General features: G+C 41.9%; 1 protein-coding gene across 6 annotated transcripts in view; it reads right to left on the bottom strand.

The window, feature by feature from the left end:
* The window catches only part of LOC124776206 (leukocyte elastase inhibitor-like), a 208,841-nt gene that overhangs the window by 137,157 nt on the left and 57,152 nt on the right, over nucleotides 1–14,532 (bottom strand). For all 6 annotated transcript variants that reach the window (XM_047251050.1, XM_047251047.1, XM_047251052.1 and 3 more), the window contains exons 6-7: nucleotides 7,963–8,148; nucleotides 972–1,113 (exon numbers count right to left, since the gene is read on the bottom strand). In XM_047251050.1, coding sequence (XP_047107006.1) covers nucleotides 972–1,113; nucleotides 7,963–8,148 — 328 coding nt within the window. The remainder of the gene's footprint in view (nucleotides 1–971; nucleotides 1,114–7,962; nucleotides 8,149–14,532) is intronic.

Here is a 14,532-nt window from a genome sequence, read left to right as displayed (position 1 = left end):
ACGGATTTTTGGGTCACCCTGTTCTATACGCATGAACAAAGCTATGACTTTTATGACAATAACTGGCAATCTCGTAGGTTATTCAGCTGTGGCCAAAGCCGTTAATTCATTCAGTAAAATATTGAGAAATGTTGCTTAAATAACCAAAGATGGATATGTAAATTCACAGCACGCGTTGACCTATGTTACTGTCTGACGTTTTAAAACGCATCAGTCTAGTGTGAACTCATATGTCTCATCGATAATTGCCATTGATTCATTTTATCGTAATCAGTATTGTGTTTCTACCAATTTCATGAATATCTAGTGCAGATTTAATCAGTGACATTTACTATGTTTACACTAGCCATATCATGTCAGTCTGTCAGAGTATTTCAGTTATTTTAAAAATGCCTTTACTTGCAGTCACAGTTTCAAAGAACATAACCTGCTATGGCACCGGTTTCGATAGTAACTTCATGATCACAAATAAAAGCAATGACTGCAGCTTAAATGAGCTTTTATTTGTTTCCCCATGGACGTCTGAAACCATAGCCGGGACATCATTACTAATCACAACAGCCGACATAATTTTCATCGAAGCTGGTGGCTCAGCAGAGTCGAGTGATGGTACGTAATGACCTTCGATTGGCAAGTAGGAATTCATTTCTCACAACTCATATTCAGAAGTGCAAACTGTCTTGACTATATTGTTCATCTATACAGATGTGCGATACGTCAAATATCCTGACTCTATTGACCATATTTTATTTATTCATCCTACCAGACACTTCGCTCAAGCATTTTTGCAGCTCACTAACATCTCAGTTCTCTCACGGTAACAAGGAACAAGAAAAATCGCTGATGAACGACGTTTTGATGAAGTGCAGAATACTAAATTCAAGTATTTGAATCTTGTGATGCTTTTGTAAAGAAGAGAGTAGACAATTTACAGTTAAACGAGCCTACGAGCATAATACGTAACTTCTTACCAGTAGCAGCGGCGGCTTCTGTTCCCTTCTCGTTGACTTCGACGAAAGCCTTGTGTAAGACCGCGTCCACCTTAAGTCGCTCTTCGTCAGTAATTCCAGAGAAATTAGAGGCGAAGTCATCAAACATGTCGATCATTCCGAGCTGAAAATAGGATGTAGATTAAAGGATTAAAGTTATGAGTATAACTGAGTGACATTATAAATTCACTAGTGTGTAATTAAAATAGTTGACGAATCTAAAGGCGTGACATACGGAAGTCAGATTTCTATGCAGAAGTCAAAAGCGGCAGTTTTCTTCGAAGGAGTCAAAGGTGGTAGTAAAGGCAATGAGTGCAAATATTGTAGAGTTGAAGGGGTAGAAACCACGAAATCACACTTAACCCATAACAATTCTTTGCCACACTGGAACAGAAGTTTGTTACTTCGAGCATCGTATTTTAGTCTGTCTCGACTGCACAGAATTAGCAAAGGATTGAATTTCATATCATTTGAGCAAAACTGCCTTTCCGGCTATGTCTTTCAACGTGCTGGTTTCTTTTGGTGATTAAGGAAGTTTTCCATTGCGTCATGGCGCTTTCTGTAAACTACCGATTAAATAATACGAAAACTATCCTGAAAGGCATCTCCGTTTTCATGTACCAAGGAAAGGGCCTGATTTGCACACTTTCGTCAGCGAATCTAGAAATTTTGTGTCGAGAAAGCCACGCTGATACTCATTCGCCTACATTAGCCGTTCGAAATGACTTTATGATGGTGGGATAATTGGCCGTTGTCTGTAGTCAGCAACGAACTGGTACCTAAAATTCCCCCAAGTGTCTGAATCCTTCTGAGATACACAAAGCAAACTGAGAACCGCTATTCTAAACAAGGAACACGGTCTCTTGGCCCATCAGTGTCGTGTCGTTCTTATACCATATGCTGGTCACACACTTCCCAGGAATCATAAGTTCAGACAGGACGTTTTTGAACAAACGCGCAACCTCCCTGACTTAATTCCGCGTGGTTTCTCTATTTCTACATAACTGAACAAACGGCTTATCTCTCAACCCCTTTACTCCGACTAAAAACTTCAGGATTCTCTCATGGGCTAATTGCAATCTCAAACGGTAGATCAATTGCGCGCGTACTGCTATTCAGGATAAACAGTAGACGCCTTTCTCTCACACTACGTTTTATTAATCTTTCTAACCGAATAACGCACAGGATGACCCGAAAGTCTGTTAACATGCAGTGATTCGCGGAATAATGTAAGTAGAGAGGTAAAAACTGACACACAGGGCTGCCTAAAGTTGCAAGTATACCGCGATCGTCCGGCCTCAATATGGATGCTAAAAGACAACATCCGACAGCAGTTTCTCACCACACATACTGATATGTTCACAACATTGCCGGCCGCGGTGGTCTCGCGGTTCTAAGCGCGCAGTCCGGAACCGCGCGACTGTTCGAATCCTGCCTCGGGCATGGATGTGTGTGATGTCCTTAGGTTAGTTAGGTTTAAGTAGTTCTAAGTTCTAGGGGACTGATGACCACAGCAGTTGAGTCCCATAGTGCTCAGAGCCATTTGAACCATTTTTTTGTTCACAACATTGTCGCTCGACTGCAGGTATAGCTGACGAATGACGATGAATATGTTGAGCAACTGTTATAGAGAACGTCGTCTTTGCCACAAATCAATTGTGATGCTAATTACTGCTTTTGTATCATATGAAGCGTCATTTGTTGGTCATTTTTCGCAGTTTTCTTTTGGTTTCAGTAAAACACAAAGTCATCTCAAGCACGTGTGTCAATTTTTTCCTCTATCTACATTATTCCGTCAAGCATTGAATTTTCAAATGTTAACGGATTTTTGCGGTCACCCTGTTCTATACCCATGGACAACGGGATGACTTTTATGACAATAACTGCCAATCTGGTAGGTTATCAGCTGTGGCCAAAGCCGTTAATTAATTCAGTAAAGTATTGAGAAATGTTGCTTACGTTCTCAGAGATCGATATGTAAATTCACAACATGTTAAAGTCTGACGTTTTTAAACGCATCAATCAAGTGTGGACTGATATGTCTCATCGATAATTGCCATTTATTCATTTTATCGTAATCTGTATCATGTTTCTACCAATTTCATGAATATCTGGCGCTGATTATATCACTGACATCAGTGACTGAAAAGACTGAGCAGCTGACACGTATCTTAATTTATCTCCATTTTTGTATAGTTAGTTGCACGTCCCATTTTTGTTGTGATGTACGAATCTGACGGAATCGTTGTTGGACGACACGATAGGAGGGGCCGAGGGGCCGCCTGAAGTTTAGGTCACTTGAGAAGGAAGCAATGACCAGCGCCAGATAGGCATTCAAGGGTCTTGTATTTTACGACAAGGCTTCGGCGAGCCGCGCACGTTCAAGATACCACATATTGTGCCCACAAGCTGTGCGGCCCAGAACACTGGTTAAAAAAAAATAGGAAAATTGTGAATTGTATGAATGTGTAGTGTTTGTTTTTTCCGACATTCCCGAAAGAACAGATACAATGGATTCATATAATTGGTTTCTGGTCGTGTGTAAAGTACACAAGCGGCAAGACGCAGTCAATACCTTCGCTGCGCAGTGCCGATGGTACTGTTACCGACGACTGTGCCGCTAAAGCGGAGTTATTGAACGCAGTTTTCCGAAATTCCTTCACCAGGGAAGATGAATGGAATATTCCAGAATTTGAAACATGAACATTTGCTAGCATGAGTTTCTTATAAGTAGATACCTTAGGGGTTGCGAAGCAACTCAAATCGCTTGATACGGGCAAGTCTTCAGGTCCACATTGTATACCGATTAGGTTCCCTTCAGATTACGCTGATACAATAGCTCCCTACTTAGCACTCATATACAACCGCTCGCTCACCGATAGATCTGTACCCACAAATCGGAAAATTGCGCAGGTCGCACCAGTGTTTAAGAAGGGTAGTAGGAGTAATCCATCTAACTACAGACCTATATCATTGACGTAGGTTTGCAGTAGGGTTTTGGAGCATATACTGTATTCAAACATTATGAATCACCTCGAAGGGAACGATCTATTCATACGTAATCAGCATGGTTGCAGAAAACATCGTTCTTGTGCAACGCAGCTAGCCCTTTATTCGCACGAAGTAATGGCCGCTATCGACAGGGGATCTCAAGTTGATTCCGTATTTCTAGATTTCCGGAAAGCTTTTGACACCGTTCCTCACAAGCGACTTCTAATCAAGCTGCGGGCCTATGGGGTATCGTCTCAGTTGTTCGACTGGATTCGTGATTTCCTGTCAGGAAGGTCGCAGTTCGTAGTAATAGACGGCAAATCATCGAGTAAAACTGAAGTGATATCAGGTGTTCCCCAGGGAAGCGTCCTGGGACCTCTGCTGTTCCCGATCTATATAAATGTCCTGGGTGACAATCTGAGCAGTTCTCTTAGGTTGTTCACAGATGATGCTGTAATTTACCGTCTAGTAAGGTCATCCGAAGAAGTTGCAAAGCGATTTAGAAAAGATTGCTGTATGGTGTGACAAGTGGCAGCTGACGCTAAATCACGAAAAGTGTGAGGTGATCCACATAAGTTCCAAAAGAAATCCGTTGGAATTCGATTACTCGGTAAATAGTTCAGTTCTCAAGTACCTGGGTGTTAAAATTATGAACAACTTCAGTTGGAAAGACCACATAGATAATATTGTGGGGAAGGCGAGCCAAAGGCTGCGTTTCATTGGCAGGACACTTAGAAGATGCAACGGCTTACACTACACTCGTTCGTCCTCTGTTAGAATATTGCTGCGCGGTGTGGGATCCTTACCAGGTGGGATTGACGGAGGACATCGAAAGGGTGCAATAAAAGGCAGCTCGTTTTGTATTATCACGTAGTAGGGGGGAGAGTGTGGCAGATATGATACGCGAATTGGGATGGAAGTCATTACAGCAAAGACGTTTTTCGTCGCGGCGAGATCTATTTACGAAATTTCAGTCACCAACTTTCTCTTCCGAATGCGAAAATATTTTGTTGAGCCCAATCTACATAGGTAGGAATGATCATCAAAATAAAATAAGAGAAATCAGAGCTCGAACAGAAAGGTTTAGGTGTTCGTTTTTCCCGCGCGCTGTTCGGGAATGGAATGGTAGATAGTATGATTGTGGTTCGATGAACCCTCTGCCAAGCACTTAAATGTGAATTGCAGAGTAGTCATGTAGATGTAGATGTAGATATTATAATGGCTAATGGTGATTATGTTGGGAGGAAATACATCGATGTTGTTTTACAATATTTAAAATGAATATGTTTTAAACTGTTCCAGTATTTTACTCATAAACTAAAGGAGGTTACGTAGCCGTTTGCCTTGGTTGCAGGTAGCGTCATCAAAGAGCGAAGTGTGGAGGGCGTACAATTAGTGTGTTAAAAGCTATTCAATCTGTACGACAATTATGATCGTCTCATTTGTTGAAACGACGATACAAAGGATGTGGCAAGTGATAAACGAATGTTAAACACCAACACTTCATGTGATTCATATTTTTCTACTGTTTATCTTCAGTGCTTTTCCCGTACTTTGTGTATGCCTTGCTACTATTCTTCTTCTTCTTTTCCTTCGGCGTTTGTCTCGCGTGCCTGCGGGGTCCTCTACATGGGTCCGTTGTCTCCATTTCGATCACGGGGTGCATCTGTGTGAATGTTCACTCATTTACGGTCTTTATGAATTGTATCAGCCCTACGTGGGGATCGTCCTTCGGGTCCACTGCCGACGACTTCAAGTGTGTAACCCGCCTTGGCAACAGACTCATCACCAGCCCGTGAAACACGCCCAAACCAAAGAAGACGACTCTCACGCATCTTGTCGTGGATCGGTGCGACACCAAACTGTTTCCTAATGCTGTCTTTGTACCGGATCCAGAAGGCAACATTTGCATAAACATGTGACAGAATTTTTACGGTCGGCTCGTCACATAGCCTGTCAGCATGCTTTTTAGAGCTACTGCTAGCAGCAGGAAAGGTCGCTCCCAACATGGAGTACAGACGCTGCTGAAGTTGGTTTTTCCACCTTCATCGCCGTTGGGTCCGCAGACCTAGTCCGTCGTTGAAACTGTTGACTAACTTCAAGAGAAATGGAAAGAGGTATGCCTTGCTACTATTGGTGTCCATTTATTAATTTGTTCTGAATATGGCCAGTTTCCATATTTGTATGTGATTCGTAAAATATTATGTTATTTATTGGTCATATTATAGGGTCGATAATTTGAATTCTAGCTAGAGGACAGGAGAAGCTTGAAGGAAGATCCTCTGTGTGAAAGACGCAAAGACGTGCCATGCAAAACGTAGACGATGCGAAGAAAGTGAAAAGTACCAATCTGTCGATAGCTATCAAACTGTGCATGCCCCAACGTGAAAACGAGGCTAAAACATCTACGGTTCTATGTAATTCGAGCCTCAGATGTATGCTTGTTACACGTGTAACAGTGTGGAACACTTTTGTTGTGCTCCATTGCAGATGGCAATGGGAAAAAGAGCCATGTGTAAACTACGTACTGTGCGGCTGTTCCCGGCGGAGGTTCGAGTTCTCCCTCGGGCATGGGTGTGTGTGTTTGTCCTTAGGATAATTTAGGTTGAGTAGCATGTAAGCTTAGGGACTGATGACCTTAGCAGTTAAGTCCCATAAGATTTAACACACACACACAGTAAACTACGTAAATACTGAGGCTATGTGTATGCAATACTTGCAGACGTCAACACAGCCCTAAGCACCGTTGCCTTCAGACAAAGTCCTTTTTTAGCATTGTAAAACCATAAGGGCCAGTATTTATTGTGTCTTCATTTGCGAATATATGAGCCAAATTCAACTTATATTTGTAGCCAAACGTTTATATTACGGCAATAGTACATGTGACAGGGTCCTGATCTGTTTCCTAATGCATATGATACGTCATAATTACAATGTCCAGCCATATTTTGTTAACAAAGAATTTCAGAGATTAAAATTTGCCTGAAAAACAATTTAGTGACTGAGTCAAGCAAAAATGTTTCATATTAGGCTATTGAGCAATACAGGAATATAACATGAATAACATAAAAAGTTAAACATTAGTTTCAAAATTATTTATTTCGACCGTGCTATTCAACAGTCATTTAAAATAAATGTTTAAATTATTTTTCATTGTTTCGTAAGTGTGATAAGCGTATGTGCCCGTGTACTGATGGAAACCTCATGTAATGGACCTTAGTCGCCAGGTTAACTTCCACTATAAGTTTTGATGCTGCTTTTTTAAGATTCATCGTGAGTGTATGTGTAATCGCTAATATGAGGGAGTTGTTTTCTCATTAACTAGTATCCCACAGTGAAGTGCCAAATCAACACTTTGTTCGTACGGTGAATCCTTGAAATGTTTTCTCATGAATCAGATAGCGAAGAAATTACACACTTATTGAAATTCTGGGTTCAAATATTATAATTTTCTTGATTTCTCGATGTATGCTCGATTTGGATTGGAGATTGTAATTTTACCTTGCTACAACTTGTGGGAAGATCTTTGTGTAACCCATCAGAAACGTTCCACAATCAACTCTTTTTTTACGTATTGATGACGGTGTGTTTCGGAGACGAAAATACAACTGAGTCCGATTTATTAAACTAACCATTAGTAACACGACCACTGACAAAATTTTGAAAAATATCTGCACATGGCTTGGAGAATTGTGAGATGCTGTTATAAGATCTGTCGTGTGGTAATGAGTATCCACACAAAACATAGTAATGCAAACGGGTTTCAAGCATAAGTAACCTACAATAAACAGTTCGCCTGTCTCCCGAAACATTTTAGTAGCGTGTTCCTCGCTTAAATGACAGATACATTAAGATCCCGTACTACTGAGTTTGTTGTGACGCATGCTTTTTTGTCTTTTTTTTTTAATCCAGTATTGCGATACTTTTAATTAACCGTAAACACATAGAAAGCAGTTGACGTACACCACTTGGCTAAACTTACCCTAGCTAGTGGACCGTTAAGTTCTTTTGAGTATTCCATTTTGAATTTGGGTAAATAGACATATACTTTTGTCCCATACATGTTGTTCACAGTGTCTTGGAGACTGAAGTCGGCAAGTTTCGCCTCAAGGCTTGCCAAACCGTTAACTTCTCGGGGTAGAAGGATCATCATGTTAAGACGTTCTCCCTGTAGAAAGAAAAAATGAAAGCAATATGAGTCACAATTTTTTATTTAATTATATATATATATATATATATATATATATATATATATATATATATATATATATATATAATTAGATTATTATCCTTTCTTACGTTCTCATAAATATTACTCAGATTACTAGCAATCAAGACATTTACGTAGTATTAATTGCGTTATGACTCAAACGCTCATCAATCGAAATGTGTAGAGATCCAAACAAATACACCGAAGGGAAAAACTCGCGAACACCAATAAGGAGTTTTGCGGCATAAACGAAAGTTGGTAGGCGTGTTTCTACATTTGAAAGGTGAACACTATTCTAATTTGGCGCCAGTCGCACAAGACTGGCGCCAGTAGCGCCACTATGAGGAGGCACATAAGGTTTCATTTAAATACACTCTCTAAAAATCGGGGATGTACGTTATCTATGAGATTGGGTGTGATGAGTTGATGTTCGTCAGGAATGGCTTTAAGACGACATAGAGCCCATTATCAATACCTCACTGAGTTTAAACGGGCTCGTGTAATAGGGTTACTAGAAGCTAGCGTTTTAGAACATATACTGTAATCGAACATTATGAAGTACCTCGAAGAAAACGATTTATTGACATATAGTCAGCCCGGATTCAGAAAATATCGTTCTTGTGAAACACAACTAGCTCTTTACACTTATGAAGTATAAGTGCTATCGACAGGGGATGTCAAATTGATTTCATATTTTTAAATTTCCAGAAGGCTTTCGACACCGTTCCTCACAAGCGTCTTCTAATCAAACTGCGTGCCTACGGAGTATCGCCTCAGTTGTGCGACTAGACTCGTGATTTCCTGTCAGAAAGGTCACAGTTCGTAGTAATAGACGGAAAACAGAACTAATATCCGGCATTTACCAAGGAAGTGTTATAGGCCCTCTATTGTTCCTGATCTATATTAACGACATAGGAGACAATATAAGTATCCGTCTTAGATTGCTTGCGTATGATGCTGTCATTTACCGTCTTGTGAAGTCATCAGATGATCAAAACGACTTGCAAAATGATATAGATAAGATCTCTGAATGGTGCGAAAAGTGGTAATTGACCCCGGATAAAGAAAAGTGCGAAGTTATTCACATGAGTACTAAAAGAAATCAGCTAAATTTCGATTACGCGATGTTGTTGTTGTTGTTGTTGTTGTGGTCTTCAGTCCTGAGACTGGTTTGATGCAGCTCTCCATGTTACTATATCCTGTGCAAGCTTCTTCATCTCCCAGTACCTACTGCAACCTACATCCTTCTGAATCTGTTTAGTGTATTCATCTTTTGGTCTCCCTCTACGATTTTTACCCTCCACGCTTCCCTCCAATACTAAATTGGTGATCCCTTGATACCTCAGTACATGTCCTACCAACCGATCCCATCTTCTAGTCAAGTTGTGCCACAAACTTCTCTTTTCCCCAATCCCATTCAGTACCTCATTAGTTATATGATCTACCCATCTAATCTTCAGCATTCTTCTGTAGCACTACATTTCGAAAGCTTATATTCTCTTCTTGTCCAAACTAGTTATCGTCCATGTTTCACTTCGATACATGGCTACGCCCCATACAAATACTTTCAGAAACGACTTCCTGATACTTAAATCTATACCCGATGTTAACAAATTTCTCTTCTTCAGAAACGTATTCCTTCCCATTGCCAGTCTACATTTTATATCCCGTCTATTTCGACCATCATCAGTTATTTTGCTCCCCAAATAGCAAAACTCCTTTACTACTTTAAGTGTGTCATTTCCTAATCTAATTCCCTCAGCATCACCCGACTTAATTTGATTACATTCCATTATCCTCGTTTTGCTTTTGATGATGTTCATCTTATACCCTCCTTTCAAGACACTATCCATTCCGTTCAACTGCTCTTCCAAGTCCTTTGCTGTCTCTGACAGAATTACAATGTCATCGGCGAACTTAAAGTTTTTGTTTCTTCTCCATGGATTTTAATACCTACTTCGAATTTTTCTTTTGTTTCCTTCACTGCTTGCTCAATATACAGATTGAATAACATCGGGGAGAGGCTACCACCCTGTCTCACTCCCTTTCCAACCACTGCTTCCCTGTCATGCCCCTCGACTCTGGTTTCTGTACAAATTGTAAATAACCTTTCGCTCCCTGTATTTTATACCTGCCACCTTTAGAATTTGAAAGAGAGTATTCCAGTCAGCATTGTCAAAAGCTTCCTCTAAGTCCACAAATGCTAGAAACGTAGGTTTGCCTTTCCTTAATCTTTCTTCTAAGATAAGTCGTAAGGTCAGTATTGCCTCACGTGTTCCGATATTTCTACGGAATCCAGACTGAATTTCCCCGGGGTCGGCTTGTATTAGTTTTCCCATTCGTCTGTAAAGAATTCGCATTAGTATTTTGCAGCCGTGACTTATTAAACTGATAGTTCGGTAATTTTCACATCTGTCAGCACCTGCTTTCTTTGGGATTGGAATTACTATATTCTTCTTGAAGTCTGAGGGTATTTCGCCTGTCTCATACATCTTGCTCACCAGATGGTAGAGCTTGATCAGGACTGGCTCTCCCAAAGCCGTCAGTAGTTCTAATGGAATGTTGTCTACTCCCGGGGTCTTGTTTTCGACTCAGGTCTTTCAGTGCTCTGTCAAACTCTTCACACAGTATCGTATCTCCCATTTCATCTTCATCTACATTTTCTTCCATTTCCATAATATAGTCCTGTATTACATCGCCCTTGTATAGACCCTCTATATACTCCTTCCACCTTTCTGCTTTCCCTTCTTTGCTTAGAACTGGGTTTCCATCTGAGCTCTTGATATTCATGCAACTGGTTCTCTTTTCTCCAAAGGTGTCTTTAACTTTCCTGTAGGCAGTATCTATCTTACCCCTAGTGAGATAAGCGTCTACATCTTTGCATTTGTCCTCCAGTCATCCCTTCTTAGCCATTTTGCACATCCTGTCGATGTCATTTTTGAGACGTTTTTACTCCTTTATGCCAGCTTCATTTACTGCATTTTTATATTTTCTCCTTTCATCAATTAAATTCAATATTTCCTCTGTTACCCAAGGATTTCTACTAGCCCTCGTCTTTTTACCTACTTGATCCTCTGCTGCCTTCACTACTTCATCTCTCAAAGCTACCCATTCTCCTTCTACTGTATTTCTTTCCCCCCATTCCTGTCAATTGTTCAATTATGCTCTCCCAGAAACTCTGTACAACCGCTGGTTTAGTCAGTTTATCCAGGTCCCATCTCCTTAAATTCCCACGTTTTTGCAGTTTCTTCAGTTTTAATCTACAGTTCATAACCAACAGATTGTGGTCAGAGTCCACATTTGCCCCAGGAAATGTCTTACTATTTAAAACCTGGTTCCCAAATCTCTGTCTTACCATTAGCCATGATTAAGTTGTACTCTGTGCAAAATTCTACCAGGCGGCTTCCTCTTTCATTTCTTACCCCCAATCCATATTCACCTACTACGTTTCCTTCTCACCCTTTTCCTACTACCGAATTCCAGTCACCCATGACTATTAAATTCTCGTCTCTCTGCACTATCTCAATAATTTATTTCATCATACATTTCTTCAATTTCTTCGTCATCTGCAGATCTAGTTGGCATATAAAGTTGTACTACTGTAGTGGGCGTGGGCTTCGTGTCTATCTTGGCCACAATAATGCGTTCGCTATGCTGTTTGTAGTAGCTTACCCGCACTCCTGTTTTGTTATTCATTATTAAACCGACTCCTGCATTACCCCTATACGATTTTGTATTTATAACCCTGTATCCGCCTGACCAAAAGTCTTGTTCCTCCTGCCACCTGCCTCGTGATGACTGGGTGTTGTGTGATGTCCTTAGGTTAGTTACGTTTAAGTAGTTCTAAGTTCTAGGGGACTGATGACCATAGCTGTTAAGTCCCATAGTCCTCAGAGCCATTTTTGAACCTCCTGCCACCGAACTTCACTAATTCCTACTATATCTAACTTTAACCTATCCATTTCCCTTTTTAAATTTTTTAACCTACCTGCTCGATTAAGGGATCTGACATTCCACGCTCCGATCCGTAGAACGCCAGTATTCTTTCTCCTGATAACGACGTCCTCCTGAGTAGTCCCCGTCCGGAGATCCGAATGGGGGATTATTTTACCTCCGGAATATTTTACTCAAGAGGACGCCATCATTTAACCATACAGTAAAGCTGCATTCCCTCGGGAAAAATTACGGCTGTAGTTTCCCCTTGTTTTCAGCCGTTCGCAGTACCAGCACAGCAAGGGCGTTTTGGTTAGTGTTACAAGGCCAGATCAGTCAATCATCCAGACTGTTGCCCCTGCAACTACTGAAAAGGCTGCTGCCCCTCTTCAGGAATCACACGTTTGTCTGGACTCTCAACAGATACCCCTCCGTTGTGGTTTGCACCCACGGTACGGCTATCTGTATCGCTGAGGCACGCAAGCGTCCCCACCAACGGCAAGGTCCTTGGTTCTTGGGGGGGGGGGGGGGGGGGGGGGGGGGAGGGGGGGGGGTGATAAGTCACGCAAATCTGAGGGCTGTAAATTCAACTAAATACTTAGGGTTTACAATTACAAATAACCTAAATTGGAACGATCACATAGGTGATATTGTGGGTAAAGCAAAACAAAGACTGCGATTCATTGGCAGAACACTTAGAAGGTGCTACAGGTCTACCAAAGAGACTGCTTACTCTTCGCTTGTCCGCCCTATTCTGGAGTACTGCTGTGCAGTGTGGGATCCGCATCAGGTGGGACTGACGGATGACATCGAAAAAGTACAAAGAAGGGCAGCTCGTTTTGTATTATCGCGAAATAGGGGAGATAGTGTCACAGACATGATACGTGAGTCAGAGTGGCAATCATTAAAACAAAGGCGTTTTTCGTTGCGACGGGATCTTCTCATGAAATTTCAATCACCAATTTTCTCCTCCGATTGCGAAAACATTCTGTTGGCACTCACCTACATAGGCAGAAATGATCATCACGATAAAATAAGAGAAATCAGGGCTCGCAAAGGAAAAATTTAAGTGCTCGTTTTCCCCGCGTGCCGTTCGAGAGAGAAACGGTTGACAGCATGAAGGTGGTTCATTGAACCCTCTTCCAGGCACTTTATTGTGAATAGTCGAGTAATCACGTAAATGTGTAGATGTAAAACTTCCTGGCAGATTAAAACTGTGTGCCCGACCGACACTCGAACTCGGGACCTTTGCCTTTCGCGGGCAAGTGCTCTATCATCTGAACTACCGAAGCACGACTCACGCCCGGTCCTCACAGCTTTACTTTTGCCAGTATCTCGTCTCCTACCTTCCAAACTTTACAGAAGCTCTCCTGCGAACCTTGTAGAACTAGCACTCCTGAAAGAAAGGATACTGCGGAGACATGGCTTAGCCACAGCCTGGGGGATGTTTCCAGAATAAGATTTTCACTCTGCAGCGGAGTGTGCGCTGATATGAAACTTGCTGGCAGATTAAAACTGTGTGCCCGACCGAGACTCGAACTCGGGACCTTTGCCTTTCGCGGGCAAGTTCTCTACCATCCGAGCTACCGAAGCACGACTCACGCCCGGTCCTCGTAGCTTTACTTTTGCCAGTAAAAGTAAAGCTGTGAGGACCGGGCGTGAGTAGTGCTTCGGTAGCTCAGATGGTAGGAGACGAGATACTGGCAAAAGTAAAGCTGTGAGGACCGGGCGTGAGTCGTGCTTGCGTAGCTCAGATGGTAGAGCACTTGCCCGCGAAAGGCAAAGGTCCCGAGTTCGAGTCTCAGTCGGGCACACAGTTTTAATCTGCCAGGAAGTTTCGTATCAGCGCGCACTCCGCTGCAGAGTGAAAATCTCATTCTGTGTAGATGTAGATGTTCCTTCTGTGATAATGTAGAAAACCTTGGGAGGAATGTAGCCATTGTACATGATTGCTGGCAGCAGTTGTCATGGAAATGTACGGTCGCAAGAATCCGGGGCTCCAGACGGCCACGTGGCACTAACAAGAGGGAAGACTGTCATGTTCGGTATATGAGTCTGGCCATCAAACTGCATCAATTTGAGCACCAGTTGGTATCACAGTAACACAACGAACCGTTACAAATCGGTTTCTACAAGGACAGCTTGCCCTGTTACGTGCATTCTGCTGATCCCAAACCACCGCCATTTGCGACTTCAAACGGTCTCAAGCGAGAGGTCATTGGAGAGCACGGTAGAGGTCAGCTGTGTTTTCTGATGAAAGCTAGTTCTGCGTCGTTCCAATTATGATCGTGTGTTGTTTACAAGGAGGCCGGATGAGAGCTTGCAACCGGCGTATCTGCATGCTAGACACAATGGACCTACAGCTTGAGTTATGGTCTGGAGTGCGATTTCGTATGACAGCATGAGCGC

This window comes from Schistocerca piceifrons, chromosome 2 (genome assembly GCF_021461385.2).
Source record: "Schistocerca piceifrons isolate TAMUIC-IGC-003096 chromosome 2, iqSchPice1.1, whole genome shotgun sequence".
Taxonomy (NCBI): Eukaryota; Metazoa; Arthropoda; class Insecta; order Orthoptera; family Acrididae; genus Schistocerca; species Schistocerca piceifrons.
Note: the sequence above shows the minus strand (reverse complement) of the source record. Positions and strands in the feature narration are given on the sequence as shown.